At 36.3% G+C, this 26766-nt stretch overlaps 5 protein-coding genes across 7 annotated transcripts; 1 reads left to right on the top strand and 4 right to left on the bottom strand.

Moving 5' to 3' along the window:
* Nucleotides 1–803: 803 nt before the first annotated feature.
* On the bottom strand, nt 804–3094 carry LOC119987357 (NAC domain-containing protein 46). The gene is made up of 3 exons (XM_038832245.1): nt 2766–3094; nt 2118–2383; nt 804–1553 (listed from the first exon to the last, which is right to left on the bottom strand). Exons 1-3 carry the CDS (start codon nt 2917–2919, stop codon nt 1011–1013), a joined length of 963 nt encoding a protein of 320 aa, XP_038688173.1. The 5' UTR covers nt 2920–3094; the 3' UTR covers nt 804–1010.
* Nucleotides 3095–4765: 1671 nt separating this feature from the next.
* LOC119987555 lies at nt 4766–12576 on the bottom strand. Its single transcript, XM_038832492.1, has 15 exons — nt 12442–12576; nt 12117–12354; nt 11912–11986; nt 11710–11817; nt 10712–10744; nt 9959–10048; nt 9730–9855; nt 8626–8769; nt 7734–8150; nt 7178–7312; nt 6615–6833; nt 6204–6473; nt 5924–6055; nt 5466–5768; nt 4766–5208 (listed from the first exon to the last, which is right to left on the bottom strand). Exons 2-15 carry the CDS (start codon nt 12309–12311, stop codon nt 4987–4989), a joined length of 2469 nt encoding a protein of 822 aa, XP_038688420.1. The 5' UTR covers nt 12312–12354; nt 12442–12576; the 3' UTR covers nt 4766–4986.
* A 1543-nt stretch (nt 12577–14119) lies between these two features.
* Nucleotides 14120–14809, top strand: LOC119986993 (VQ motif-containing protein 20). The gene has a single exon (XM_038831676.1). It carries the CDS (start codon nt 14120–14122, stop codon nt 14807–14809), a length of 690 nt encoding a protein of 229 aa, XP_038687604.1.
* A 596-nt stretch (nt 14810–15405) lies between these two features.
* Nucleotides 15406–21137, bottom strand: LOC119987240. Of its 3 annotated transcripts, none has more exons than XM_038832096.1 (9): nt 20147–21137; nt 19706–19940; nt 18933–19102; nt 17964–18106; nt 17677–17854; nt 16933–17515; nt 16387–16499; nt 16044–16287; nt 15406–15856 (listed from the first exon to the last, which is right to left on the bottom strand). In XM_038832096.1, exons 1-9 carry the CDS (start codon nt 20335–20337, stop codon nt 15629–15631), a joined length of 2085 nt encoding a protein of 694 aa, XP_038688024.1. In that variant the 5' UTR covers nt 20338–21137; the 3' UTR covers nt 15406–15628. The 3 variants fall into 3 exon arrangements, with proteins under 3 accessions (XP_038688024.1, XP_038688025.1, XP_038688027.1); XM_038832097.1 differs by having other exon boundaries at nt 19706–19977; nt 20147–20266; XM_038832099.1 differs by lacking the exon at nt 20147–21137 and having other exon boundaries at nt 18933–19121.
* Nucleotides 21138–23610: 2473 nt separating this feature from the next.
* LOC119987429 (transcription factor BEE 3-like) lies at nt 23611–25122 on the bottom strand. Its single transcript, XM_038832344.1, has 6 exons — nt 24708–25122; nt 24485–24613; nt 24331–24396; nt 24178–24246; nt 23980–24057; nt 23611–23885 (listed from the first exon to the last, which is right to left on the bottom strand). Exons 1-6 carry the CDS (start codon nt 25095–25097, stop codon nt 23790–23792), a joined length of 828 nt encoding a protein of 275 aa, XP_038688272.1. The 5' UTR covers nt 25098–25122; the 3' UTR covers nt 23611–23789.
* Between the last annotated feature and the right edge of the window lie 1644 nt (nt 25123–26766).

The raw sequence follows: 26766 nt of genomic DNA on the forward strand, positions 1-26766 counted from the left end.
TGCTATTTTAGGTGGCTCATCTAAGCATCTTTAGTAATCGAACTTGGATATATTATTCAACAAAATGTATCTTCCCATTTTAGAAAATATTTGATTGGACTGGACTACTTATGTTATAGATAGAGATGATATTGGGCTAAGGTTTGGCCCGGCCCGGCCCGCCCAGCCTTTTTTTTGGGTTAGGCTTGGACAATAGAAAACTGCCCCTTGCACTAGAAGAAATTGGGCTTTGAATGTAGGATTCAAATAAGTAGTTCTGAAATTCTCAGCGTATAATTCTCATCCAATGATGGAGAATAAATCTCAACGTATAATGAATGTAGGATTCAGGTAAGTACGTAGATCAAGTGGCCTATTAAAAATTGATTAAATCCAATTGCTATAAAGAATATAAATTAATCTTCATAATGTAACCCCACCCATTAGAAAGAACCCATAAAATTCCCCTCATTTTGATCACCGCACATGACTTTTTCCTTCATTTTTCTTCTTTCTAATTATAATTAGATATTGTTCCAATTTGTTTTCGTTTAAAAAATGAGTAAGAAAAAGAAATTGTCCGCTTATATATCAAATTACCTATAAAAATATGCATTTTATGTCAATTAATACCCACACATATATACACCCGAACCACTAATTGAAGTGGTAAGAATGATGTGTATCACCCTAGTGATCAAGGTTCGAATCATCCCTCCTCCGTTTCAAAATACACACAAATATATAAGCTCCCAATCTAGTGATAGCTAGGGCTAAACCTTGGAAGTTTTCATTCACAAAAGTACTTAATTTAATACACCAAATGAAGAACTGGGGATTTCCCCTTTTAGACATTTAACATAACAACTTACTAATTTTAAACACTCGCTAGTAGCTCTTGAGCACTAAAATCTTCAATTTTGAACTATATAATGTTACAACATTATTATTATTATTATTACTATTATGCATAATACAAAGTATTTAACCCAAGTTAGTTTAATTGATCAGACTTTAATTAATTACAGCTTTCACCAAATGGAGTCCAAGTTGAATGGTTGCTCCTGCTGCTGCTGTTGTTGTTGCTGTGGCAACTCTAAAGCCTTTGAAGAAGAAGAAGAAGAAGCTTGCAAATTCCCAAATTGAGACATCCCTTGCTGCATAAATGAGTAATAATCACTACTACTTGCATTGTTAGCTTGATAAGTAGTACTATTCCTGAGCTGCAGTGCCTTCAAAAGCAACGAATTCATCGACAAGTTCGAGCTCAGCAAGCTATGATGAGGAGGCCATGAAAGAGATGGAAGAGTAGCAGTTGCTGCTGATGCTGATGCTGCTTCTCTTGCCACATAATTACTCCATAAGTTCATGTTCATGTTCATGTTCAAGCCATTATTGTTAGTGAAATTATTGGCTGAGGAGTTGGGAAGTAACTCAATATCTCCGAATTCATTGACTATGGAGTTGGTGTCACATGGAGATGCAGGAGATGGTGACTGAGAGGATGTAGTTTGTTGCTGTGGTTTCTTCACTGCTGCACTCTTTTGAAATACCCTGCAAACTACCCATTCCTCCTGTGTCTCATTAACAAAAACCCAAAACATATATATTAGTGCAAATTATGATGGAGATTGAACAAAAAAAATGTCTAAAAACATTACTCTCATGTCGTAATTAGGTTAAACAACTTCCAGTTACGTATATATTCTCAAACTTAATCATTCCGGGGAACCCTTATGAGAATTTAGAACCCCGATGTTTTGATAGAAAGAGGGATCAAAACGGGAATGATTTTGAATATCAATTCAAAAAAATGAGACACCTTGCATCATTGAATCAATAACTATCTTTGGTCTAACCTAGTCTCCTCCGTCCCTTAATTAGGATCAACAGGGATAGTAAATGAATACTCACCTATTGTCCATCGATTACGCCTTTAGGCTCATATGAAACCCCAATCACATATGTCTCGTAATTGCGCACATATTTAATTGCACACTATATAGAAATAGAAAGTCGTTGCTTAACTGTAAAATAGTTGGATTTTATTTGTATTCATTTTTTGTTACAATCGACTCTGACATGTGATAAAAATAAAATTAAACTAGATAAATCTGATGTTAATATTATTTATGTACCTTAGAGGGCTTGAAAGGATGCTTGTTGTCTAGTCTGTATTCATGCATAACCCAATTACTCTTCTCACCCTTGGGAGCTCTACCCTTGTAGAAGACAAGGGTTTTCTTCATTCCCACCAGAACTTCAGCTCTATATATCTCCTTGTCTTTCCCTGTTGTTTTCCAATAACCAGCTTCTGTGGCTCGATTCGTCCGAAGTCCCGTTGGATACTTTCTATCTCTCAAGTTAAAGAAATACCATTGTTTCTCCCCCATTGATGCTTTTCCTGCACCATGAAATTATTGATATCACTCTTCATCACTCCTTGATCAGGAAATTATGTGAACAAGTTGCCACCTTGGATGTATATATTGTCATATTAAGAAAATATCCATGAAAGATGGGAAATATACCCAAGTTGCTTGATTGGATTGAACAAATTCCAATATTCGGTTATTAAGTTGCAACGTTGAACATTCAATGACTATTTGGAATTCGAAAAATCTTTCAGCAAAAAAAAGTTGTATTAACCCTTGTGGTTTAATTGGAAAATCTTATAATAAAATACAAGATTTTCAGCTATTCATCTCTAAGATCTAGAGTACGTAATCAAAGAATTGAACAAAGGAATATTGAAAGCAAAGAAAGAACAAGAGAAGCATATATACCTGGGAGGTCCCAAGGTTCACACTTTTTGAGATCAACATCCACAATAGCTTTTGATGTAAAGTTGATATTGGAAACCTTGGGAGTAAGATAACATGAAATCAGCTCTTCGTCTGTTGGATGGAATCTGAATCCAGGAGGAAGGTTTTCCTCCATTTTCAAGGATTCAGAAGATTAGAGCAAAACAAATAGTTATAAGGATGGAGTGATTGAATTATTGAAGTAAGAGCCTTATCACATCAAACAAGAAGAGGTATAAATGGAGTCTACTTTGAGTTTCTATAAACACATAATCCTTCAAGAAGAAGCTGCCATGGCTATAGGTTGCTACAAGTCTTTGTTTTTTTTTTTTTTTTGTATGTTTATTTTATATATATCTTGATAATTACAGCTAACACTTTGACAAAGATGTTCATGCAAATCTCCAAAATCCTAGATTTTCTGACATGGCTATAATTACCAAAATGCCCCTGGGGTTTTGTGATTTTTATGGAAAAAACCCAACTGAGCACCTGTTTTTATTGACTATGAGACTAAGGGTAGTTAAATAATTAGCTTGAGATTGAGTGGAAATCAAAGATTTTGTGAGGAAAGGTTGAGTATTGACATGATATATTGTTTAATCTATGTTCCTGTCCAACCACCTTCACCCATTTCTACCCACCAAACCCTAATCCCCAATGGAACCATTTCTTTCACCCTATTACCCAACAATATATTATCGACACTTGTCACATCACTTACGTCATCTCTCAATGCAAGTGTGTTAATTATTTTTTTTTTTTTATAAAAAATTTATTTGTAATCATTTGCTTAGCCATTTAAGATTCTTTTGAATTATATGTGGATAATATAAGAAATGAAGACTAATTATAGTGCACAAGTTTTGCTATGGATTCATTTGTCACAGCTGAATTTCAATTCAAAGGACAGTATTTTATTTTTTAAGGATTATAAACTATAATTGGTTAAGTATACAATTATCTATATACTATTGGTTAGATAAGGAATATTTGATTATTGACACTCTTAATCAAGATGATCTCAAGAGAACAATGAGTAATTTAGATGGCACTCATATGTGTGGTATCTCATAAAGATCTCGAGTTTGAGCCATTCCTTCCCCTTTCCCTTCCCCTGTAATTAAAAAAATAAAGATGATCTCAGGACTATTCAAAATCCAAGCCCAAAAATATCAACAAATATTATCCGCTCCGTGTCATTGGGCATGGACGGATTTGTTCTCTTGAGTCATTTCCGTAGTACATACTTACTGCTGTTTTCTTAATCTATCCAATAGGCCAAAGAAATTTTTCTGATGGTATGCCTTTAGGAATCTTTGATACTTTCATCTTTATGATTGTACTCCAAGCTGAACACAATATAGGTATGCACCAATTTCACATGTTAAGCGTAGTTGGTGTATTCGATGGCTCCCTATTCAGTGCTATGCATGGTTCCTTGGTAACTTCAAGTTTGATCAGGGAAACTACCGATGGACAAATTTGTTCTCTTGAGCCATTTTCATAGTACGTACTTGGATCTAGAAATCGCGTTTATTGTATGAGAGACATTTGAATTTCACTTATATGTCGTTCAGTTAGATTATGCCAATCCGATATGAGATTACAGGTCTTTTACAATGATTGCTTACATTACATGTAGCGGTGTTATTGTATATCTCTAATCATAATTGTAGACAAGATTACTTAGAGTGGTTAAAATGGTCACCAACCCACACGACCGCAGTCCGCATATAGCTTTTAGTAAGCATTGCTGTTGGATCCCTTTTTTTTTCCTTCTTTTTGTCACCTTTTGTCTTCAAAGTTCACATGAATTTCAATCCTAACATGGAATTTATTGTACTAGCTCTACGGCAACTACTTCACTCTGTGTTAGATTTTGCTTCTAGAATCACATCTACATGTTTTTTTTTCACATGGGCCCTTATCTGGGATTTCAAACCAAACAAGGCCCAATTTCAAGCCCAAGAGGGTTTCCATGCCAACCCAAATAGTTACTACATTTCCTTCTCTTTTCTATATGCTTATATAATCAAGCATCCATGTATAATTATACAACGTGAAGCCAAAAAAAAACTTGATTCAAAGCAATCTTAGGTGGGGAAACCCTATATATAATTGGTGTAGACTGTAAGAATATAGGTATGAGACAGAATATATATCCGGTGAGAGTTTCGGGGTGGTGGTTGGAGAGATGGTTTCAATCACTGGAAGATCGTCTGCTGTGGGACGGTGAAGAGCCGAAGATTTCTTGACCAAGCTCCTTTATTTTGTTAAGCAGGAGTGTTTCTTCTGTCTCAAGCTGCACCATGTATTCTTCTTGAGTATCCTGTAAGCTTTCCAGCTTGCTTAGAGTCGTTGAGAGTGCTTCGAGATTGCCTTCCTCGATTAAAGATTGAAATTTGGCCATCATTTGTTTCATCTGATAAAACCTCGCACAGAAAAAGCACGTCTTAACTGCCTGTATAATTTATTTATTTTTTATCTAAGGCAACAGTTTGAAATGAATAAAACATGCAGATTTATATGTTTCAACTGTGAGATATATAGTTGATGATTTCAAATACTAATGCATACAGCAATATAAATATGCAGAAGACAGCTAGCTTCGCGTAAAGTTTACAATACGTCATGTACATTGTGAAAATTCTCATGATACTTGAAACAGAATACTCTCACCTGGCTAGAAATCTGGTGCGCTATAGTTGATGATGATTCGGAATCTAAACTGGTCCTCTTTTGTAGATCAGGCACTTTTCTAGTAATTTGAATGTGGATTTCTCCCCTCTTCACTCCTTGGAGGGGTATCCACTTGTCTGCCAGTTGATTTGGAGGTAATCTCTGATATTCTACAACACAATCACCTATACTCGATGTAGGTAGTAGGGCATTGTGGTCTTTCACATGCACTACCAACGGGCTTCCATCGTCTGGGAACTCTAGAGTCTGATGCCATTGCGGATTCAATGTTTTGAACATTACCTGGAAGGAACCACTGCCCATTAGTCATCTAACGTAGTGTAAATCCAACAGCAAGAAACATAGTAACAGACTGACGATTGAGAAGTATGAGAAACAAAACATGTGTTCTTTAGGTTAACTTGTAAACAAATCTTCTGCCTATTGATGCCTCAAACCTTTGTTCTTCTCTTCAAGTTTCCATAATGTACTCTCACATACGGATCACTTGTCCCTCTGATATCTGCTGCAATAAGGTCCCTTGCTTCAACAAGTACAAGTTCAATCCAACCGTTTCCCAAACCTGCACCCTGGAAGTTTTTTAACGAAGAAAATTAGATAAACAGCATAGTAGCTGGAAATTTTTGAAATTTGCTGCCTTAGGTTGGAACATGGAACAATCATACATTTCGTCTTATCATCAAGAATACTCCATGATTCATGAGCATAAAAGCATACCCTCGATTCATTGTCATCAACTCGCACTGCTTCGATTTGAAGCCTTAGTTCTCCCGAATTCACTTTTTCAAGGGGCACCCATACATCCCTTATAGTCCCGTCTACCAGACCTTCCAAATTAACTCGAGCGCTACCAATAGGTTCATCTCCAAACAGGTCTTCAGTGTAGCATTTTATCTTGAGGTATTCACCACCTCCAATCTCATCAAATTCAAACTTTTGGTTCCAGATAGGAACAGTCGCAGGAGCAGTTCTTGTTTTCATGAAAGCCTGACAAGAGGAGTACACTCAGTGTTTAGCATAATTATTTTGGGTTAGTTCATATAGGTTTCGCGTAAAATGAACAATCAAACAGCTGCAAAGTTTTCATTCTTCAATCAGTTTGTTACATGGACGAAAGAAAATACATACCTTTCCATACTGCAATTTAGTGTATGTGCCGCACTTTCCAGATTTTCCCTTCACAAGAAATTCCTTTCCTTCCACGACACTTATGTTAATTTTCCTTCCAGTTCTTGAAAGAAAATTTGATGACCCGTACAGTGAATGTGTAGAGCTACCATGAACATTTTTCAAACTGTGTGAACCATCAACAAATTGCCATTCTTTTAACACAAGCCTCACTGTTAACTGCAAAACAAAAATGAATGAGAGAAAGAACTCAGTTATTAATCTTGTATTGCTAATTGAATCGGACGGCTGTACTCTTCATTCTTGTATCTAAGTATAATTCTGCAAGATAGATATACTTCTCCCTGAAGACCCAGAATTTGATAATAACAGCAAAAAAATATATATATATCAACTGAGGACTTGACAACCACTTCAGCTTATTCAAACAGAAAACCAAGCAATATAGTGGTTTTGAATACCTGAAAAGAGAACTAACTCTCCTTCTATGGAGAAAAGAAAGATAAGAACAGCGGTCAAAAATTCCATTGCTGAATAAATGACAACATTATAAAAACTTGTACCTCCCCCGCACTGACACCCTCGAATGGAACAACCATCTCAACTTCTTGTCCACAAAATTCAGCATTCTTAGCTATCACGCCAGAGTCAGGTCCTATGGCCCAAAATGTAGTAGAATCATCTGCAACATACTTTACCTGCCCAAAGAGAAAAACAATCACTCATCCAAAACTGGAAAAAAAGAACTAAACAAATGGTATGCAGCGTATATTCTGAAAGTAGAATAGGATTTGTAACATGATCTTTGTGCCCAAGTAGCTGTAATTATTTAAAAAAAAAAAAAAAATTGCTCGCTTGCCTGAAAATGGTGAACCTGATTACTAGCGCATATATTACAGGCAATCAACAAAACTTGGGTTTTTAGTGAAAAAATCAGAAAAACATGCAACTAAGTCAAAATGGTTTAAATTGTGGAAAAATCTGATGTGCCCATGAATGTAGAATAGAACGACATTTTATACCACAAATATGCCTTAATAGATTTTACACTTCCATGACATGGAGCACATAAGCTCACGAGTAGACAATGTTAGACACACAAGATATGTACAACAGTACCTTGATTTCACAGGTTGCTAGATAGTCATACTTCACACTGCCAGGATCGCACTCATAAAGATGGAAACGCAGATTTCCTGTTTCTTCATGTAAAATCATATTAAATGTTGAATCCCAATTAGGATTAGAGCCTTTCTTCATGCCTGTTCTCCTCGTTAATTCTTCAACTTCAACCTCCACAAATGTCTGCAGGTCTTTATCATTACCGTGATCTTCTAAACTACCATTTAGAGAAAAGTTATTCTTTTGCGATGGACTCCCTCTTAAGCTACTTTTAGAGAGATTACCCGCTGAAATGACAGTCACATATATAATCCCACCGACAGCTTTTTTCCTCAAATCCACAGCTGGTAGGGAGTAACAACGGCGGCGAGGTTCAACCATTGTCTTAACTAAGGTGTCAGTGAAAAGCTTAACCTGCATTTAGAATTTAAAATAAACATTACTAGTGTTGGAATTAGCCTCGTGACACTCGATATATAGTTGACAAACAAAGAAGAAAGAATGTAAATAAAGGTTAACAGATGAGACAACATAACTTGAGAAGCTCATCAGCAATCTAAGGCCAGGCATATGATGGTAACTAGGATGTACGATGCTTGACCATTTCCAGTTTACTTAAATGTAAGATATTAAAAATTCAATTTTGCTCCATTAGCGATTTTTGGGCTCCAAAAGCTTGTAAAAGTGGAAGATTTTCATTACTGCATGCAATAGCTTGTTTTCTGAGCGCTGATTGCAGTTTATAGTACCCACATTGCAGAGGTTTAAAAAACCGGCGAAACATAACAAATATAATTCAGAAAATAAAAAAATAAAAAGCACCACAAAAGAAAAAACATGGTACATTAATTTTCTCTGAGTGACATAATATCTGAGTTAAGAAACAGACCAGCCATGATGAAACTCCAGGCAGCTCTGTGGCAGGTAGTGATTGGCTTCCACCACTTCCAAAGGCAACTCCTATTCTGACTTCAGGCGCCGATATGAAAGAGTACAAAAGTGATTTTCCATCAAGAATCGGCACAAAGAGAAGCTGTAAAGTTGAAAATTAGTGATTAAAACTAGAAAATTTGAAATGCGAGTACGTGACCCATGAGGTTTTCCTAAGTGGTGAAATTAAAACAGTGAGATAGAAGGCGAACTATATATCGACACACAGGAGATATATATGGTTCATGCAATAGGGAGTAGGGCTACATCTAGAGGAAGAGAGATTGAGAAAGTTCAGTTAATTAACGCTACATCTGTTTAGAGCAGTCTCTCTAGTTTATGTCAAAGTTGCATTAAATATCATATATGAAGATAAGTAAACATAATAAATTCGAGTCAGTAAGCAGTATTCTAAACACATATGCAGAACAAATGAGGTGACCAACGACAGCAATTAACCGTTGCTAGAACTCAAATGATCCTGGTCTGCTCTGGCCAACTGTAGCATGCTCACCAGTTGATCGGCAAACAGTAGCATGCTCACCAGTATCGCTCTGATGTTATCTAGACTCTAAAATCGAGTGAAACCACCATATTTGATATGGTGCAACTTGTTACGAGTAAAACCAGTGGATAACATTCAACATACCAACTCACTTATTTTTGTCAAAGCATAGAGTGAACTAAATAGCGTTCCCACTACTAAGCAACAAACAAATGAGTGGTAGTTTTGCAATGAATCTACGACAAAACTTCTGGCAGTGGAGCGAAATAATAGGAATAGAATGAGCATCACAACAAACATAGAAATAAAATCTATAGTTGGCATTCAAATGCTCACATCTTCCTATCTCCAATACAACTGACTAACAATGTGGGCAACCCTATAATACACTGTTACCAGGTTTAGAATTTGATCAATTGACATTGACAGAGAAGGAAAAATACTAAGATTCAGTTCCACAGATTAATTAAATAAAGTAAACAATAGAATCAAAGGAAATTAACCAAGTCCATCAAGACACACCAGCACAAAATATACAAAGAGAGAAACTTTACATACATCACCCTTGATGTGTAGGCTATTTATGACAATCCGTGCAGTTCCCATCAATGGCTTGGCCAATTTCGCAAGCAACAAAATGCTCATGTCACTGGTGTCCCAGTCAAACCCCAAGCGCATAAATTTCTATCAAAATGAAGAAGATATTTGTGGAGAAATCCTTGTATATTCTTGAACTAATTTTTTAACAAGTCACCAATTTTTATCATATTAAAACCCATAGCCATACCTGATCACCTGAAATTGACCACCGAGCGCCTTGAATACCCAAACTAGGTGGGCTTGAACCCAGTGAAAACTCCTGTAATTCGATCATTTCCTGCATTAAGGATATATTTTCCTCAACAAACATGATAGAGATACAAGTCCACCGCATATTTACAAAAAAACTTGGCTCAGACTAATTTTTCAGAGTGTCTTGAGTAAATTCTTCGTTAAAGAAAGGGGCAGATTATCATTTTTAATGGAAGTGGATAAGGTGTGATAAAATAGAGAAGCTTACTATGCTATGTAATGGTCAAACACCAAATAAGGCTTAAAAAAAAAAAAGTATGCTACCTATTATTCTATGGTATTTGAAAAAACAAAGTGGTCCTAATTACAGATTAAATTGGACAAGTGGTGGCGCAAGTAGTAAATACATGAGATGTAAGCTAGAAATAGAACCAAAAGAACAAGTAAGAAGAGTAATTTGGAAAGGTGTGAAACCCAAATGTCTGACACAGGTTTCAAGGACCCTAGACAGAGCAGTGTTTTAGTAAAGTCGTAAGGGTTTGAGAACAAGCAAATGTAGACCAAGGAGAATGTGCCTTTTGATTAAGTAGTAAGTAGAACGCCAGTAAAATGTGTTGTGCATGATGGATGGTAAACAATAGGCTTTTATCGAGTCTTGTCAAGTTAAGCTTGTGCAGTTCTAATAGCACCTGTTTAAAGATTCTGATTGATGTCGAAGAAACTTGGTCATAGACAGAAAGAAACTTACTATAAGCCTTGGTTTTCGGTGCTTCAATCGCTTCTGCATGTAAAAGAGTTTGACTAATTAACTAAACCATATCAACGACTAAGATATAATAGGTTCAGAGTAATTTCAATTGATGACAACCAAAATAAACAGAAATCAGCACACAACTTAGGTAAGTGGCAAACGCAACTGCAAGAAACATTACATAAGTCAATTAAATGCGTCCCACAATTAAATACAGGAATGGAGAACGAGAGAACATTAAAGTTCTTGATTCCCTCCAAGTAGTCGGAATACTGAATAATATGAAACACTATTTCTTTGTAGCTCCAATTTATTGAACGAACATACTAGATACAAGAAATCCATATGAATGCCCAATGGCTCCAGATGGACCAAAATTAAACAAGCTAAGAAGCATGAAGTTGCCTAAAGAGTACTCGATATCGCAACAAACATATCCGTCAATATATGGACAACATAATATAACTAAAGCTATATAATATGTTTCTAGGCAGTGAGCCAATGTAACCAATCAATGTAAATCTGTAAACATCTTCCATCTAAAAAACATGTAAATCTTTAACCACGATGGATCCGCTCTAGCATGACTAAAACTATAACTTTGACCAGCTTAAGCTGAGTGAAAAAATGCAATCGGGTAATAGAAACACTATTGTAGCCACTTCCTAAGCTACATGTCGAAGAATGATGCTAACTGTGATTAACCAGATGGTGTACATCTAACCATCTAGTAAAGAAATAACAGCCAGTAAACAAAGCAAGAGTTGCTATAGCATCTACCAAAGGCATGCATGGGGAGGTTAAATGTACTACGTACACAGCATCCTTCTTCCTTTATGAAGCTGTTATTTAGGTGATTAGGATCCATAGTGAGAAGGTCACCGTAGAGAAACCTTACCACTGTGGTCAACCAAGCAAACAGAGCTCTAACAACCAACGGGAACAGATAGAGCAAATGATAGGCACAAACAAGCAAGATAAACTAGTATTCAAACCTCAACAATTGAAGAGAACCTTAACGAAAGCTTTGGGTTCATGTAGCTTTGCCAGACTTCCATTAACAACTTGTTCAGCCACTCACAATGCTCCAAAGGGGTAATTGGCTGCATAAGCATGTCAAAAAGTCCCAATACTACTATCAATAATAACCATATTTATTAAAAACAATAACAAGAGAATGAAAAAAAATGTACTCACTGAGGTGTTTAATATGACTCGTTTCCACTTTTTATTCAAGTCCTCCACCAATATTCGGCGCTGATAACTCTGATACTGCAGAAATTTAAACAGCAATCAGGCACCTTAACATCATTATTGCACATACTCTATAACTACAGATCACACTAAACATGAAAACTCATGGAAAGTTAAAAAAGGAAAAGAGTAATGACAGAGAAGTTACCTGGATAGTTGCCCATACAGCAACGACAAGAGGAACCCAATTTGAGAGAGAAAAAACCCATCTCTCAATAACCCAACAACCCAAAATCAAAGAAATCAAGAAAGGAAGCATTGGCTTCTCCACCCATAAATGATTCAAGAACTCCACAGCCTCTTCAACATTCATACCAGCTCTCCTCTTTCTCCTACCCGTCATCTTCAACACAACTCGAATAAGAAACCGAGTTCTCCTGCTTCAGCTAATCACTTCACTGTTTAGCTCAAATTAAAAAAATTCTCTCCGTTCCAAAATACATTCTTGGAAAAGGAAAGTAATGGGAGCTTACAAAGAAAGCAGATTAATTGATCTTTATCTCCTCAACAAGAAGATACTCAAACGATAAAACAATGGTGAGGGAATTTGGAGAGTCGATTTGGATTTCCATATTTTTGCTAGAAAGAAACAGACACGAAAAGTCTTCAGTCAACATTTCCCATGAATTCATTTTAGTTAGTGGCCGTTTTTTTCTTAATTATTGCGTATTTTTTCAAAAAGAAGTACAGATTTTGTAAGGTCGATGTTATGTGACAATTACTGGCCGTTGGATTTGAAAATATCTCCGCATCGACGGTGCGATGGTCGGGTTGGGACCACTTCTTTTTATTCTAGATTGTCGATGTGTTGGTAATGGTCCTAATGGAGTTGACGTGATGAATGGGGGTCGTTGACCCCGAGAAATGAAATCGGACGGTCCAGAATGTGTTTGATAATCGACCACTTCTTTATGTTGGGCTTTAGCTTGGGCTTCTTGCTCTAGGCCCACATTTTTATTTTTATTTTTCTCATTGCATATTTTCATTTATATATCAAAATTGATTGTATGTTTTATTTTTCTAGAAGTCGAATTATACCTCCAATAATTATGGTAAATCATTGATATGCCACATGTTGTTCCTTTTCATCGTCTTGTAATTCTATCATAGTTGGAAGTCAACTCTCCTATACTAACAAAGATATATATTATAGACTGACTTTTTTTATAAAGTAGAACCCATCCAATTGTTCATATAGAAGATCCTGCAACCCCCATAAATCAACTGAGACCTAAGCCGAGGTCAGTGTAAGAAGAAAAAGCATGGTGGCATTCGCACACGCTGAACTGAGTAAGAAAACACCCATAGGATTTCAACTCATGACCTTCCGCTTGATAGAAGAGTTATCGTGGTCAAGTTCACTATCTCAACAAACGACCTGTTGTTGAATCAAACTGATTCTCTAAATACCTTTATGGATATTCCTTAATGTCCCGACTATCTGCGGAACATGAGAAATAGATGAGTAATCATATGCTTCTGGAAGAAATCGAAGAATTTTTCGGTTGAGCTAGGGTTAAGAGTAGGAGGAAATCCATGCTTTGTAGATTAAACATGATAGAAATATTTGAAATGGTCCTCAAAATTATTATTGCAGAATGCTGGTTTAATTTTGTCCCTAAATTGTACTTGAAATGGTACTTGCTACTTTATTAAATGTCTCTCATCCCTATCCAAATAGATGCTGCTGTACCACAGCAACAGGATATTAGAAATTAGAAATCGTACGATGAAGTCCGCACATGAAGGAGCAAATCCATGCTTCGTAGAAGCGTCACCTTATGTTTCCACTGCCTGCCCGAATAATCCTCTGAGATTTACACGTAAGGACCATCCTCCAACTGCATTCCGATGCCCACTCCACACTAGACACGTCATCTCAAATCACAACCGCCTCTCCACGTGTCTACCCGCCTGATCATCCTAATCCACCTGGCGCCTCATCATTGGATGATGTGTAAAATTTACATGCTACTGTTTGGTCCTGAATTTATCCACCTTCCTATATATATACACGCAAATCCCTATTTTTCTCTCATTTGAAAACCACCAAACCCTCAATCAACAATACCATAATTTATTTATTTTTTCCCTTTTTTAGGTTATTATAATTATTTTTCATCAAAAAAAAATCAAGATTGGGAAAAAAAAATGAGACATTCACATTTACAAGAGTTGCATGCAAAGAGGGATACAAATGGTGGTGGTGGTGGTGGGTTGTGTCCTCCGCCGTTGAAAATCCACAAAGACTCCCACATGGTGAAGAAAACATCTCCATCCTCCTCCTTCTCGTCCTCCGCCGCCTCGTCCCTGGCTGGCTCCTCCTCAAAGCAGCCGCAGCGCCACCCGGTGATCATCTACACACATTCTCCAAAAGTCATCCACACTCACCCTAAGGACTTCATGGCGCTGGTCCAAAAACTCACTGGCCTCTCCGGCCACGAAGATGACAACGCCGCCACGCCTCCAAAGACGGAGCAGGCCAAGATTAATAATAATAATAATAATATCAATAATGACGATAATGAGTCGTCTTCGGTTATAACTACAGATGAGAATAATATTTGTGGTGGATCATCAGATCATCATGGAAACTCCTCTTCTTGTTTCGTTCCTCCTCCGCCTCCGCCGATGATTTTTGATGGTTCGAGTTCTAATTACATGAATATTCCATTGTTTGAAGCCAATTCTTCTTCAACGGATTACTTGTGTGGGAATAATCAGGGTGGATTTTATAGCTACACAGATTCATTGTTCTTTGGTAGTCCGAATTCTAATGTGAGGAGCTCCATTACATCCAGATCAGGCTTGGAAGGTATTGATGAGTTCAACGAATATTAGAGATCTTCTTCTATTTATTTGTTTTTATTTTTTCAAATTTCGTTTGGCAGAAGATTGATTTTTTCAATCATTTTTTTTTTTCCTTTTTGTTTTGTTCATTAAGTTCTTTTTTTTTTTAATCGAGTTTTTGATGCCAATAAAAGCAATAATTTTATTGGTTGCAGCCACATTTCTTTTTATCTTCTTTGAGGAAATAATGAATTGAAGGAATATCTTATGTCTGTTTATTCCATGAATAATATGCGAAAGCTTTTCTGGTTTCTGTTTGGTCTAGTTTTAATGCCCAGTGAGATAATTTTAGCTCAATTAGATGTGACCTTTTTTTTCCTTTTTTTGGGAAATTAATTTTGATGATCATATATATGCCTGCAAGATTAATTTTGATGATCAAAGATGAATCCCACTCCATGCATGGCTAGCTGCCTCACCCCTCATCATCAACGAAAGCTCCTCTCTGTCGCTGTTTTTTCCTTTGTTGGCCCTCAACAGTACTTCCTCTTTTCTTTTGATGGAACTCAAATTCATGTTTGAATATTAATTTGAGATTGAGGAGTTTGAATCAAACTAGCTCATATTTGAATTGAGATTGAGATCTTGATGCAAGTTCTTCCTATATTCACATACCATATACTTATATTGTATGTCTATAAGGAGATACATTGTTGAAACAAATACACATCTGGTTTGTTAAAATACCAGATCGATCAGATCATATCAACGTTTACACCACAAAGAAATGATAATCTGGTATATAGTACAGTACATGCACTTGTGCAAATACAAAAATATACAATTCTGAAGAAAACGCCTATACCATCACTACTTCCTCTTTTTGTCTTCCTTTTCTCTTTCAAGAAGTACGGGAGCCGCAGGGATGCTGAACCACCACTCTCTCAATCTTCTCATCCATCTCTCTGTACTTTCTTTCCTCGGAGGAGAATACCTTGTGTACATCTCCAAAAACATCAACATAACCATGTACTTGAGGGGAACAAAGGCCAGAAACACAGCAGTGGTCACAAGAGTAATCGCGCATTTCTCGCTTGCCTGGTCACAACAAATGCACAAAACACATAAGGGTGTGTTATCTTAACAAATGCAACCACTGAAAAATGGGTAACGCCTACTTAAAGGACGTAAGGAAGTTATCATCAGCGGTAAAAAAATGTATAATAAACTCTTCCCGTTCTAATAACGAATAAAGAAAGAGGAAGATGATGAATATGAGCACAACCTGAGGGAAAATGGACAGCAACAATGCACGGAACTTGAGAAGAACAATGTTTCCGTCCTGAATAAGCTGTTCAATTTGAGAAACTGCATTCTGAACAGCCAAAAGCTGCTCCATCGTGTTCATTGGTGGAGGTGCTGTTACCATAAGCTCGTCAATAGCCTTTCCTTGGTTACAAAATCGAGTGAGTACCATAAAGACCGCAAGAAAAAGGAGCAGCAATGCAAAGGCATAGCCTAGCCATCCCCTAAAAAAAGCCACATAGTTAAATATCCCAGAAAGTCACCTAGCAAATGGACAGAATAAAATTGATCATTCAGGGTTCCCAATAGAATATGCATCTTACCTGAAAATGATGTATGTCACAACCAAACAGAACACTGACGACTTGAAAATATCATCCCAATATGCCAATGAAAGAAGCCAATTCCCGACTTTCATAGGAGGAAGAAGTAACTCCTGCAAATATATGAGATGATTTTAACATATACTATAATGAAACTGTTTCACAGTATATTACCATATCTGATGACAGAATGATGTAAGGAGCCGGATTTATGTTCTCAACCACGTATTGCTTATACAAAGATGATGACTATCAAAGCCTTCAGGATAACTTAAAATAATTAAATAAACCATCAGCCAAGTAACTTAAGTAAATTAACACATCAGCACTTCTCTTCCTTTAATAGAGAACCACATCAAGCCATGCACAACAGACAGACAAATTTTTCCTCAGAAGCCTAGTCAATCAAAATATTCATTTCAACAACTAATCCAATCAAATAGTGAGAAGGGAAAGGCCCACGCAGACTAGCAAGAAAGGGACATACATAATCAACGTCAATAGCAAAACCGAAATATAAAACCACATATAGTGTCGTATAATTACCTTCATCACGGCCAAATTAGTATCAATGCCGTCTACTTTAACTTCATCAACTGTTGCTTGGGCTTGCACCACCTTCTTGTAGCTATTTCTAGCTTCCTTAACTGCTCTTTCCAAAGAGCTCACCTCCCCCACAGTAATCTCACCCACAGCAAGCGCAGCCTCAGCCTGATAATTTGAACTTGAACCAAACACAAACCCTAAGTCAGTTACCATGGTCAAGGCTGAAATTGAATTCATGCCACCTCTAGAAGCCATGTGATTGTTAGTGCGGTCAGATTCCCTTAAAGATGACATGTTTGCAAGAGTTTCCAGTATCAAATCTCCACCAGGTAGTTGTTCACATAGAGTAAACATGAGAAGACTCTCACAGGGAATAGAGTTTGCAGAAGTAATTTCTTGAATGGCTTGTATTCGCAAAATTCCAAGTACAGCCCTTGACAGTGCTTCATCCCGTTCAACTCCTGTAATATGATACTTATTCATAAACCTATGAACATTCAGAATTTCTCTGATAATTGCTAGCCAGTAATCACGACGATTATGCCCCTTAAGCTCAGGAAACTCGATTCTGACTGGCTCTGATCTACAAGACAAATACTATAAGAACTTAACAGAAAGATCTTAATAGAAGGCTTGAAGACTTCAACTAACGGCATAGGGTGAGATATGAACATTAATGATCATATTTAATTTAATTATTTACTGAGTTACAGAAACAAATAATATATATACATCATGCCTTACAAGGAAACAGATTTATACGACACAGCCTTGTCGAATAGTCGTGTACCCCATGGTCCAGTTAACTCAGGTTTAACCACCTGTTTTAGATCATCTGATAAATCATATCTTTTTGGCTTGTCATAAGACACAACTCTTAGAGCTTCAAAATATAGTGCATGATCTGTGAGAATCAGCCGGCCTGCAGGCAAGACAGAGTGAAGTAAATAAAATTGACAATATACATACACGAAAAGAGCAAATAAAAAATAGTTTTTTTGCAGTTCGCATTATTTACCCCATGAACCTACCAGGCCATGTAGATATTCCTACATGTTCAAGAACTGGTTGCGTAGTGACTGTGCCATCTATTTCCAGAATCTTTTCTCTTCTGGAAGATCTAAAGGCAGAAAGGAGAGATGAGTCTGACTGGGTCTTCATCTTTCTTATAGCTCTGTAGAGATGAAAAAAGCAAACCATTACCCACAAGATAACTAGTTTGTAGATAAGGCTCTGACCTCCTTGTTATGAGCCAGGTGAAAATAGCAGAAAATTATAATATGAGTTCTGACTTAAAAGGAAGAGTGACTTGATATTCATCTCCCCTCCATATAATCTTGGTTTTTTGTTTTTTTCTTTTTCTTTTTCTTTTTGCATCTTCCAACTTTGGGTTTCGTCTTCTAGCCTGAGCTCTACATTTTTAGTTCTTATACAACCCCTGTATAAGCTAATGGAAAACGCAGACACCCTAATTCCTTCTATTTTATAATATCTCCAGTAGAAACCAATGTCAACCTAAACCTAACAGTCACAAATACTACCACATAACCCCTATGATGTCAAGCTTTCAACTTGTGCTCAAAACGTTCCTCTAATATAGCAATAAAAAAACTAACTACTAAACCTTTTCTCTGATCATCATCACAAACCCACAGTCGCACGTCCATTTATCTTTAGCCACATCAAATATGTGATAGTAGGCAAGTTCCAAAATTCCATCCAGGGCTTTTGAATTATATAGAAACTTTGACATTTTACCCGGCATCAGAAACATTTTAAACTTGTTTGACAAATCAATATTGTGATGTTTATTGATGTGGTTATATCCCTGATTTCTTCCACCCAACAAGCCAGATGCTGACTCATTTTTTAATCTTTTGTGTGTGTGTACGTATATGCATACATGCATGTTTCACAGTCAGCTGTTAACCAGCTTCACTATAATATAGTCTAGTCCGGGCTAGCAAAGAAAAATATTATTCAAAGGGAGATGTAAATACCTCTCTAGTCCACTCAAGTATTTGTCATAGATGGAGAATTGAAGCCTTCCACCAGTAGAAGCCGTAAGTACCTCAAAAAGATTTTGACTGACAATCACATTGGCAATGATCGGAACAGCTGGAGCTATTCGAGAGAAAGCCTCTAGCCCAACCATCAAGTCGTCCTCTAACTGTAAGAAAGGCCATAACCTGTAATTTGATGGCCAACAAAAGGCTCCAAAATTTACAAATATCACTAACATATGGCTACTTTTCATGAGACGAAGAGCGAAAAATCCAAATGAACCGTAATTCTCTTCCTCATTTCCAAAAAGGATGAATGTAGCACTCCAATACTCCATCAGTGTGATTATTTAAAAAATTAACATCCCCAAAAAGTTCATAAAGCTGCAGGTGACAGAGTCATCTTGCTAAGCACCAAAACTAATTAGCTGATAGATACAATTACACCAACTATACGGGAGAAGTCCTAACTTAAGGAATCTTGATGACCCATATATTCATAAACATGTATTCAGCCTCTATCTCCATCACAGAAACACTGGCAAGCATCAAGCTTGTCAAAATAAAACTATTATGGCTATTATGGCTCTCTTTTCGTGGTTATAACTAAATAAAAGTTGCATATATGGAGTCCCAAACAAAATTTCCCAACCTTCTTCTATAAGGGTACCTATGCGTAAATATTTGGATTGGAATGAAGTTCTTCACAGAAATAACATAATCAGAATAATGTTGCACAACTAATGAAATTTTTAAACAGATAAACTTACATTGAGTAAAGGTTGGCTAGCAGCTGCTGAAGCCTCCCAAGCTGCCATCATGTCGAAGGTCAGACATCGAAACTTTTTATCGGCCAGGTGGCCCGTTTCTTGAGTAGATAGAGCAAGTGCCCTGAAACAACAATATTCCAAAAAGTTCCTCGCATAGCTAGAAGAATGCTTTATGGAATCAGAAGCCTCAGCATTGAAGCTCTCTTGAAGTTCACTTGAGGGGACACCAACAATTCTGCATCAATTTCATTTTGTCCATAAGCTGACTAGACCTGATAATTATGAATGAAGAGAGCACTGAAATAATATGAAGATGGACAATCATCCTATTGTGTTTAAGATGTATAACGAGCCACTAAATACATACAAATTCCCATTGACATTTTGCATAAAGACTAAGAGTTAAGATGTTTGAAAAAAGAAGAGCAGTAAGATACTCACTTCGAGCATCTACGAACAACTATATTTGCAATCGGAGAAAGCTCTGATATCCAATTCTTCCCTCCAGAAGGAGACCTTCCCATCTCTTCAATTTCTTCATCAAATGAACTTCTCTTGCCAAGCAACCATTTGAATGAACTTTCTCTTACTAGACCCTCGAGCAGATTTCTAGTTCTGCTCGCAGCAGACATCTCTATGTTTCCCTGTATATTATCAAATGGATAATATATCACGCAACTGCTCGGATAAAACCACTAGTCAGTGAATTTCACCGTTAATGGGTTCCATTCTCAGCAAACATCAATAGGCACACAAAACCCCTCTACAAAATTACTCCAGCAATACCTTCAGCATAGTCTACCACACTTTCAGTCAAAAACCCAACATCTGCAACCTTCCAAGAGCACATTACAGATCACCGAAAAACCAAATACAATACAAACCTAAGTACTGAAATCCCTTTACCAACCACAAGAGCATTCACTATTCAACTCGCCAAAAACCTCAACTCAAAATGCATTCAAACCCTCAAAAAGCCACCTTGGCACACGAAAATCCTTCCATCTGTAACCTTCAATATGGCATGGGGAACAAAAAACTTACCTGATCAGCTTAAATTATACGCATAGCCACCAAAATCTTATCTTTCTTTTGATTTTGGTAACATTAAGAAACCCACCCTATAAAATCGTCACTGGAAATTCCTTGACAAAACCCATTTCATCAAATTGCTAAATTCAGGAGCTTTCGTGAACCCCAAAGGCAGAGAAGATACGAGTCTTAAGAAGCAGCAGAAGCTTCAACGAGAGAAAACCCAAGATTCTGTCGTGATCTGTGGTTTAACGAAAAGCAAAGGCAATAGACAGCATCGGCAGTTCCTCCGTCCTCGGACACGAGAGAGGTGGATTTATCTGGGTGACGCAAAAGAATGATACGCGAACCACATCACCGGATCCCAACCCCAATCGGCTTTCGATCTATTCAGCACCGCCATTCGGGTTACGTTCTGCTGCATCATGGTGCACCTTAAAAACATTATCAAGTTGATGGGCTTATATTCAGGCCCAGCCCAGACAAACCATTCAGTTGGGCTAAACACCAAGTTAATCAATTTTCTACGGAAAACTTTAGTCACACCCCACCTTTTACTAAAGACACCCCAATTTGAGTTGATCATCCCTTGTAAAACTCAGTTGACGGGGTGTCTTTAGTAAAAAGTGGGGTGTGACTAAAATTTTCCATTTTCTACTGATAAAAGCCCAAAATATGAATCCAGCCTGGGTTTGATGAGGCCCAAATTGAAGGACTCACAAAGGCCCACCAAGTAGAGAACTTGCTAAGTAATGGGCACCTATCAGCTGGGCCCAACCCAAAAAATGAAAAAGAAAAGCCTTCAAAAGGTCTTGGCAGCTCCCTCTCCCTGGTCATAACCATGTACGGACACTACTTGAGCTGCCTTGATTCATGGATACCATTGCATATGCCTTTTGGCTCAACCTAAGTTATTAAAACCATTTTGCCACCTAATCAAATTTTTGGATGATTCTACATACATGATTACTTTTTAGAGTTCATTAATTAAGGTAAGTGATAGCTTAGTTGGTGAATCTTTTTAGACCAAATCTTATGGATTCGGAAGATTCTGAGTTCGATTTTTACTAGAAGTAATAACTTTATGGTCAAACGATGGGTTTAGGCTCTACTTACCCTGCGTTTTCAGGTGAGAAATTTCTGTGTATGCGGGCCTTATGGATTGAGTTTAAGCTCAAATCGAATGTTCAAATGATAAATTTGTATGATGTCATTGTCGTTGATTACTAAAAAATCTTAATAATATGGTATTTATATACATACATGCATAGTGGTTACATAGTGGTGCAACCAAAAATATGATTGTTGACCACCTAACAACTCTCCTTCACTTTCCAAAGCTTGATATTGATGATGAATCCACTCTCACTTGGGAGTTGGAATCCTTGAACTTGCCCATATTAGCCACTCTTATGTCTCTCCTCTCCAACTTCACCTAACAATATATGTGATCCTCAATCAAAATTGGGGGAATGTATGACAAAACCATTTGATTAAAAATGGGACCCAAATGAGGTTTCTTCATCTCATTCTTGTGTTCATGCATGGTTCAAGAGACAAGCATAGGACTTTGGTCAAAAGGGAGTCAAAGGGAAAAAAGAGAGTTTTGGAGGTTCAAAAGTTGTAATCATTTTGTACTGTTGGAGACACCCACATTGCCCATCCCTCCTTTGGGCATGCCATGGCCCATTTAAGCTTGTCTACTTCTCTCCTCTCTCTCACATTTTGATGGGTGCAATGCATCTGCCTTCTTCCCTTTAATTCAATCCCAACACAAGAAAAATTAAAATATAAAAAACCCATAAATTAAAATCCAAAAACTTCTGTATTCAATCATTCAATTCATGAATTGGCAACATCCATAAGATTTCATGTATAAATTAATCTATTATGTGGGATCCATATATCTTTGTCCATGTGGACTTCACAAAGTGACATGTAATTGAAAATCTCTTGCTTCTCAAATCTTCACACTCATTGAATTTCTCTCTCTCTCTCTCTCTCTCTCTCTCTCTCTCTCTATATATATATATATATATATATATATATATATATATATATATATATATATATCTTTACACATGAGATTTTATGTGTTTATCTGTTTTTGTGGGAACCATACATAGACTTTTGTGCATGTGGAATTGAGAAATGACTTGCCATTGAAAATTTTGTTGCTCCTTGAATCTTCAGTAGTATAAAGACACTTTGGTTTCATGGGATACATATATACCCTATAAAGATTAGCATTTCTTGGATTTCATAGAAAAGTAAAGTTTCTCTACAAGTTATTTATTTGTTATTGGCCCTACAAGACATGGAAACTACCAGCCGATCAATAATAAAAGCAGATTGATCTTCTTATCCATTACAGCTGCAATTTGATGTGTCATGATTTTTTTTTTAAAAATCGATAATGATGTCATACAAATTTGTTTTTTCAACATCAATTTGGGTTTAAGTTCGGGTCGTTAGACTTGAACGTACAGAAGTTTTTCATTTGAAGACATCAAAACCTAACACGTGACCGCAAAAGTTTTGTTTCTAATGGGAATCGAACTTATGTTCTTTTGAGTGCATACTATTTACTCCTAGAGATATATTATCACTAGGCTATCATCTAAATGGTTATGTCTCATGGGAACTACTGTGTAGATTAAGGGATTGTCTGATATTTAGTAATAAAGTTTTCATGTTTACACTTTACATATGGGGGTATTCGTTTTTATCAATTTAATGAGAACAACAATCCCTATTGGATTTGATATTTTGATGGTAATGGAATCTCTTTTATGTTTAGCAATTAATCTTATTGCCCATAATCATTAATTGAAATTAATCCCAATCCCTCTCAATACCCACAAACATATAACTTGACCATCACAAATAAACATCTTCAATTTCTCTAATTTCATATCATTTTTGTCCATATTTCAATCACTACTTGTGCTAGATATAACATTTTTGATATTTTAAAATTACAAAAAAGAAGAAGAAGAAATGAAAACAAAACATATTGATGTGTTGTGTGGAGTAAAATCCAAAATTGAAGTCAAAGGGGCCATGTTGTTGTGTGGAAGCTCCCAATTCCTGAATCTCCTTCTCTCATCAATCTCTGGATTTCTTTTGCTTCACATGCTTTTGCTCTCTGCAAATTAATAACAACTCCTATTAGTAATAGCAATAATAAACAAACAAATAAATAAATAATAAACCAAAATAATTAAGGATTTATAAAGCACCTGCATTATCTCAATTTCATCTGTTTCTGAATTGAAGTCATAGAATGTGCTTGCTGCAGTAAGCTTCATGGAAAGAAACTGGATTCATTCAACAACAAAGACCCAAAATTAAATCATGTTAATGGAAAATTGGATAATAATATTCTATCAAAACATGAAATGTATTAATTTCTTCTTTTTTTCTCTAAAAAAAATCACCTCAACTTGATTTTGCAAGGACTGAACATAATTGATAATCTCATCCAACATTACTGCCATTCCCATGGTCTGCATAAAATTCAATAAAAATATTTATGCTATGAATTTAAAATATTTTAATTTGATAGGAAAAGAATATAGAAGAAATTTTACCTTATAGCATCCAGGGACTATGTTCTGCAAGTATCCTAATCTCTCATTGATTTTTCCTCTTCTCACCTGATTAACAAATAAACACAATTGAATGAATCAATTGTACAAAAGAACTTCAATTATTTATATATATATATATGATTTTATATATCACCCTTTCTGCTAAGCTGTGACTATCAGTGGCTTGGCCTCTTCTGGCTCTAACATGAACCACTTCCTTTGGTTTCTCTTCTTCTTCTTCTTCTTCATCATTGATTTTCACTCTCTTTCCTCTTCTTGAACTCTGTATTTTACATATATATATTTCAATCAAATCAAAAAAAAAAAAAAAAACCGTAAACAAATATTTCTATGAAATTGATGAATTATATGCTTACATTTTTCCTGGTAATCCCACTATCAGAAACTGGGGGAGAAGAGTTGCAAGTGCTGCCTTGTGACACATGATCAAATATTGCTTTTCTCTTCTTGCTTTCATGTAATAGTAAGCAATACTGATCGTTCGGACGAGTCTGCGACAACGTGGGGATGGAATTCTGATTGGTTTGAGGGAAAATACAGGGGAAATTTTCCTCCAAGTTCCCTGTAAAATCAGGTGGTTGTTGGTGGCCCAAGAAGTTGTCATTTGTGCAATTAGGGATATACCCCAAGTGGGAATTGTCAATGAAACTCTGAAATTGGTTCATTGGTTCAATGTTTGGATCAATTTGATGTAAGAAAGGAAAAGAGGGCTTGAAGCTCTGCATATCTGCATTGAAATCAGCCATGGCAGAGTTGTTGATGATGATCTGATACAATTATGGAATTGGTTTGTGGATATATCTATATCTATATCTATATATATATAGTGTAGAATGAAAAGTCAGTTTGGGAGACACGTGGCAGATTTAGATTCTTTGATTTTGTTCCCCAGTGGGACCCAACTTGAGGGGATGTAGCCAATAATAAAATGGGGCCCATGATAAGGTACTGGTGGCAACCCAGGGTGATTTCATCTGTTTAAACCTTCTCTGATTTGTCTTGTTCTTTTTGATTATAAGGTTTGACTGAAACCTTATATTCTTGTGATTATACAAGAATCAAATGAATTACTGATAGTGATAATTATTGGGTTATTTGCTTAAATCATATTATCATGATCATGTAATTAACCAATTAATGATCTAATTTGGATTAATGAATTTTGGGGGTCCATATATAGAGGCAAGAAAGTGATATTCATCATCGATTCAGTGCCAAAAAAAACCTATCAGATACTAACACAAACATGTTATGACACTAAAAAGCAAGAAGTATGAAGAGTCGTGTATGAGACACTTCATTCAACAAGTCAAATAGTTTATGAACATGTTGGGGGTGATTGATTGCCAGCATGTGCGCAACAAGAGGGGAACTCAGTAGCTCACACCCTCACCATGCGTTTATCACGAAACACATGTGGTTTAAGAGTTTGGTTATGTGACTACGTACCCAGTGGAGATTACTCTCTACAGGAGAAGGAATTCATCCGAGGATTGTAGCATCATTTTAGTCTCACACACCCATTAATTAACTTAGTCTCACACACCCATTAATCAATTTATCTTCCCTAATTTTAACATGTAGTGAGATAATTAGGCAAATACTTAGGTCTAGGGTTTGAAACTACTATTTGAGATGTATACAGTAGATAATAGGGTTTGAGTACATAAATAACGTCTCTTAATGTTTGTGACAAACAAAGTAGAAATTAAGTTGTCAGGATATATGAAGAGACACGAGAGTGGTATTGTAAGTATATATGGTAGAGTCTCATTACATGTGCAATGTGTGTTTGGCACATCTAAATGCATTTAATTTACCATGAGGACTTAGTTAACTAGGGGTCTCCAGAATCTAAGATGGATTTGTGTTGAATAACTAAAGATTTCCTTCCTTAATTAAGCCCTAACCCACTTAGATTTGGTTTGACATATTTTTATTATGGCAAGTTTTAATTGGAGTAGTCATTTGATTATCTATCCTCACCATATACAGCAAATCTCTTGTTCAAATTGATATCTTCTAGAAATAAACAAGTAACAAACCTATGTAGAGTTTGACAATCAACATGAGACCTAATCATGGTACATAAATGATATAGCGTTACAATATCATTTGCTCTAATGTTAGGAAAACTTGCTTTTAGAAATAACTAGTCTTTTTTGGTAATTAAGTAAAATTCAATTTAAAAAATATACATCATACGAGGGGTATACCCAAAGAGAATCCGAAGACTATAAGAGAAAACTTCAAAAGAGAATATTAAACTCCCACAACTAGTAGCCCAAGCTAACTAAGAGGCTATAAGTAATAACTTAGAGAAAGAGAGGAAACTCCACTCAATGATACCAAGCTTAACAAAACCGAAGAAAATGACAGTTAGATTGAGTAAACTGCAGAGAAAATAAAGTTGGT

This window comes from Tripterygium wilfordii, chromosome 20 (assembly GCF_013401445.1).
Source record: "Tripterygium wilfordii isolate XIE 37 chromosome 20, ASM1340144v1, whole genome shotgun sequence".
NCBI classification, from domain to species: Eukaryota; Viridiplantae; Streptophyta; class Magnoliopsida; order Celastrales; family Celastraceae; genus Tripterygium; species Tripterygium wilfordii.